The 5093-nt window shown below is 36.5% G+C and overlaps 1 protein-coding gene across 1 annotated transcript; it reads left to right on the top strand.

Annotated features, from left to right (window-relative positions):
• Window positions 1-523: 523 nt before the first annotated feature.
• On the top strand, window positions 524-1498 carry LOC128507869 (odorant receptor 131-2-like). Its single transcript, XM_053479002.1, has one exon. The coding sequence runs from the start codon at window positions 533-535 to the stop codon at window positions 1496-1498; it is 966 nt and encodes a 321-aa protein (XP_053334977.1). The 5' UTR covers window positions 524-532.
• The last annotated feature ends 3595 nt before the right edge of the window (window positions 1499-5093 follow it).

The raw sequence follows: 5093 nt of genomic DNA, 5'->3' as shown, positions 1-5093 counted from the left end.
ATTTATATTTTTCATTATTCCTTATGGGGAAATTCACTTTGATATACGAGTGCTTTGATATATATATATGCACTCTACTAGAACAAAGTATGCTTGCAATCTAAGGTTTTACTGTATTTATATTACAGATACATACTAAATGTTATACTAACAAAAAAGCTTTTATAATGCACATTAAACAATGACATGTACATTCATAAACTTTTTCATATACATTTTTAAATAAACATTTCATAAACAAATTTAATTTGTTTATGAAATGCATCACAAATTACAAAAAAATTATGTATAATTTTCCAGAGGGTATAAACATAAGGTTTATTACACTCTGGAATATTTTATTATTATCTCACTGGGGCTCATGATGTGCCATTTATAACCATCAGTGCACAACTACATTACTCTTCAGAGCTGGGCTCACATATAAAAGTGGTGTTCTGTGGTGGTAATTTGGTGATTTGTAAAGACTTGCCTCCTGTTGATTGATTGATTATATTTGCAAATATTATATGGTTTCATTTTGTATTATATCATGACAGTTACTAATGAAAGCACAGCTGAGGGATTGCTTATATATCAGCAAATATTTCAGATTACAGTGTTTGAGGGCGGAATATCAAAAGCTAGTTTTGCAATGTTAATGTCGTTGTTCTTTATCTATTTAAATGGTATCATGATCTTCACTCTTTGGAGCAAGCCTATTTTTAAAGACACTCCACGTTATGTTCTGTTTAACCACATGCTTATCAATGATTCAGTCCAGCTTTTAGTTACCTCATTGTTGTATATTTTAGGTCTGGCCTATCTCAGGGTAGTCATGTATGCTTGTGCTTTTTTAGTTTTTGTTTCAAGTACAACTTTCAATAATGCACCTTTAAACCTGGCTCTAATGTCACTAGAGCGTTATGTGGCCATAAGCTTTCCTCTAAGACATGCTGAAATAGCCACTCAGAGAAGAATTTATATTGCCATTGGAATTATTTGGTTTATGGGCCTAATGCAATTTACTTCTGATTTGCTTTATGTAGTAGTGACAGATCCTAAATTTTTAACTTCACAAATATTTTGCACAAGAGAGAGGATTTTCATAAGGCAGTGGCAGCTGAATGCTTTTCAGGGCTTTAACATATTTTACTTTGTTTCTGTGTCTGTGATCATGCTTTTCACATATGTCAGAATTTTAATTACAACCAGATCCATTTCCTCCAAAAAAGACTCTGCTTCAAAAGCTCACAGAACTATAGGGCTGCATCTTATTCAGCTGGGTCTGTGCCTCATTTCTTTTTTTTTTAGCCTTATAGATCGAGCTGCAGCAATGACTGGCAGCAGCAGTCTCTATGTGGATCTGCGTTATCTAAACTATGTGTTTCTGGTGGTACTGCCACGCTGCTTAAGCCCACTCATCTATGGACTGAGAGATGAAGCTCTGCGACCCTTATTCATGTTCTACTTTTGCTGTGCCACAGGCAAATGCAAGTATAGTGTAAGTGCCCACTGAATTATAGTTTTTTTTGGGGGGGGGGTACTTAATGGTAATGGAATCTGTTAAAAGTCATATTTACTCTGTGTTCTCACACGAAAGGGAATGAAGTGAAGATTGTATAATGGTTGACTTATTTATAACTAAATCAGATAATTTTTTTTTTACATGGCCAATTGAACACGAATACACATATATAGTTGATACACAGTGAAATTAAACACAAAAAGTATTTTAGTCATTATTGGATAACAAAAAATAAAACCTGATACTAATACTAATACTGATATAAGTACTTATAGATATTATTTGTTAAGGCTTATATCAATGCTTTTATATCAAAGTTTTGCTTATTTACAATAAAGATCATACAAGCAAAATATGAGGACATTAGATAGAAATTTACTTTTTGACAGAAAATAATTTAGTTTATGGTAGTTTTCCCCTTTTTTACAACTACATACAAATATCTGTAAGATTACAGACATTGTTTATAAATTTATAAATAAACTTTTATTTTAAATATTATTTTAATGCTGAAAAACAATCACATTTGTTTATACAGAAAATGCCATAATATTTATAGTGTATTTTACCTTTTTACCCTAAATTACAAGTTTATGTAAAATTGCAATAATTAACTGTAATTAAATATATAACTCATTAAATGAAGGTTAATGTCCATATTAAAAATGTTATGTTTTTCTTTGTAATTTTGAGGGGCATCACATTTGTAACACAGTTTTATATTACTTTAGCAAGTTTTAGATGCAAGTTTCGCATTTTTTTCATGACATTTTAAAAGATTATCCACAAGAAGTGGCACAGGTAAGGCAGCAGAAACCCCTCACATACATGTAGGCTGTAGTATCTGCTTCATGCCTTCAAAGAATGTGACTCTTTCACATGTAAAAGACTAAAAACATCGTAAAGTTATTGTTTTGTGTTGATGACATTTTCTCTGAATCCTTCAAGATGTAATGTCACCAGGGCAATCCAGCCACTAGCTGTTTAATATAGGCTTGCATGTTCTGACATAAGGATAAATGTGTTTGCTATCTAGCATTTTTAGAGCAGTGGAGGTTGAAGGATTTTTTTTGCTGATTGATTTCCAGTCCTCATTTTGGTTACTGGAAGGAAACTTTCCCAAAATTTATTTGAGGAAATATGTAGAGAAAGCAGAAGCGTGGATAGTCAGGGCAGTAAAATTTTTATATTTTGACTATGGTGTAATTTTTGTACTAGAAACCTTAGCAACAACTTAGCAGACTTTTTATGATGCATCGTAGCTGGGACACATAAAAGGTGGGGTGGATCCGTCACATGGATGATGGAAGTAGGAGTCGGACAATCCTGATTATTGTGAAGGGTCCGATGAAATGGGGAGAGAGCTTGCGTGAAAGTGTTATTAGGGGGATGTCTCTGGTGGCAAGCAAGACTGTCTCCTACATAATACCTGGGTTTCTTGGAGCGATGGTGGTCCGCCTGTTTCTTGTATGAGGCAACAGCTCGTAACAGGGCTCGCCTAGCTCGTAGCCATGTTTGTTTACAGCGGCGGATGAATTGTTGGGCTGAGGTGACCTTCATCTCTACTTCTTGGCATGGGAAGAGCGGAGGTTGGTAGCCTAAGCAACAATGGAATGGGGGCAAACCTGTTGAGGCGGAGGGTAGAGAGTTGTGGGTGTATTCGACCCAAGGAAGGAATCTGATCCAGGTGGTTGAGTCCCGAGTAGTCATATAGCTGAGGGAAACTTCTAGTGCTTGGTTCATTTGCTCAGTTTGTCCATTGGACTGAGAATGAAACCCAGACGATAGACTGGAAGTTGTCCTGACGAGCCTGACGAGTCCGTTGGAAGACCATGGGGGCAAAATACATGGAGGACTAACTGCTCCGCGGTCTCCTTGGTGGAGGGCAGCTTAGGGAGGGGGACGAGGTGCACTGACTTTGAAAAGGCGGTCGACTATGGTCATGACGCAAGTGTTGCCATCAGAAAGAGGTAGGTAAGTGACAAAGTCGTTGGAAATGTGGGACCAAGGGCGGTGAGACACAGGTAGGGGCCTGAGAAGGCCGGCCGATGGTCTGTTGTCAAGCTTTAGCTCTGGCGCAGATGTCGCAGGCTGCCACGAACCTGGAGATGTACCTTCCTAGCATGGGCCCTCTGATCAGGGTTGCGTCACTATGCTTGTGTTGCAGCTTTTGACACCACTGATCATATATTCTCCTTCACAGATTGGAAAAAGTAGTAAGAACTAAGGGAACGAACCTTTCCTGGCTCAGATACTATTTGACTTATCCTTATCCTAATCTGAAATGGTGACTATTCTGCATGTTCTCAAGTGGAGTTTGGTGTTCCAAAGGGTGGCCTTTCTGTTCCATCAAGTGCAACAGTACAAGACTTCAGTGTTATTATAGATGCCAGTATTTCATTAGAAGCACATGTACTGTAGATAATATTACCAGCATAGTATTCTTTCACCTCAGAAATATTGTCAAAATAAGGAAAATATTGTCACTAAAAGATGCAGAAAAACTAGTTCATGCTTTTGATTGTGTAAGGCTGCTTTGTAACAATGACAATTGTTAAAAGTGCTAAACTTTTAAATAATAATTGTGCAATTAAACTTTACTTATTACATGCGATCTCACACCTTCATTTCACGTACTTCTTTAACTAAAAGTTTAGATAGTTTCAAAATTCAACAGATGGCATTTTTTCAAAACGCGCTTATGAGTGTGCAGGTAAAATCCATGCGAACAAAGTCACAGGCACATCTAGTACAAAATAAATAGTTATGCACAGTTACCTTGTAACTCAGAAGTCTCACCCTATTGTAGGTTATGATTCAGGTCTATAACAAAACTTTTCTATGTGTTTCAGTTAAACCACACACTGATTGTTTGCGGATGAAACAAGTTATGTGTTCTCACACCAAGGGGGCTGAAGTGAGACTTTATAATGATGAAATTATTTAAGACTAAGTTGCCAATTTGCACATGTACAATCCGACCCTAATACAGAAGTTTTAACTTTGTTCTGCAGAAAAGATGATACACATTAAAAGTATTTTGATCATTAGTGGAAACCAAAAATCAAACAACAATTTTTTAAATAAAAGCCTCAAATGTTTGTCCAGGATTTTTACAGGATTTTTCTATCCCTGTAAATCACACTGCTATGCAGTTAAAACAAGTTCACTGAATGCTACCTTGCACTATTTTTAATCATTTATGTGCATAACTCTATGGTAGTTAATGCCATATACACTGTGCAATGTTTTATATAGACAGTTAGATTTTCCAATTAAAACAGCAACGGCATAAGTGTTTTATAAAGTAGACTTTAGATTCATAGAGTGTGTATTAAGGACTTCGTTTCTTACTAGAGGAAACAGCTGGTGTGATGAGGGTGAACACAGCGAAGATTTAACTGATTAATCCCTCGACATTCTGTAAATTGTATTTATGAGAAAGGACTGCACTGATGCAGATATAACAATTTCATAGAAAAACACACACCTTGCCTTAATCCTCGCTTTGTGATGGCTAATTGAAGACCACGCTGAAAGACGGGGAGGAGCCGAAAGAGCCGAAGTCTGCCGCCGCTTTCATATG

Source organism: Clarias gariepinus, chromosome 19 (assembly GCF_024256425.1).
Source record: "Clarias gariepinus isolate MV-2021 ecotype Netherlands chromosome 19, CGAR_prim_01v2, whole genome shotgun sequence".
NCBI classification, from domain to species: Eukaryota; Metazoa; Chordata; class Actinopteri; order Siluriformes; family Clariidae; genus Clarias; species Clarias gariepinus.
This window is presented reverse-complemented; position numbering and strand designations above follow the sequence as displayed.

Bases quoted from the DNA above. Each gene is read 5' to 3' on its own strand.
- LOC128507869 (XM_053479002.1), top strand. From the start codon at position 533: ATGACAGTTACTAATGAAAGCACAGCTGAGGGATTGCTTATATATCAG.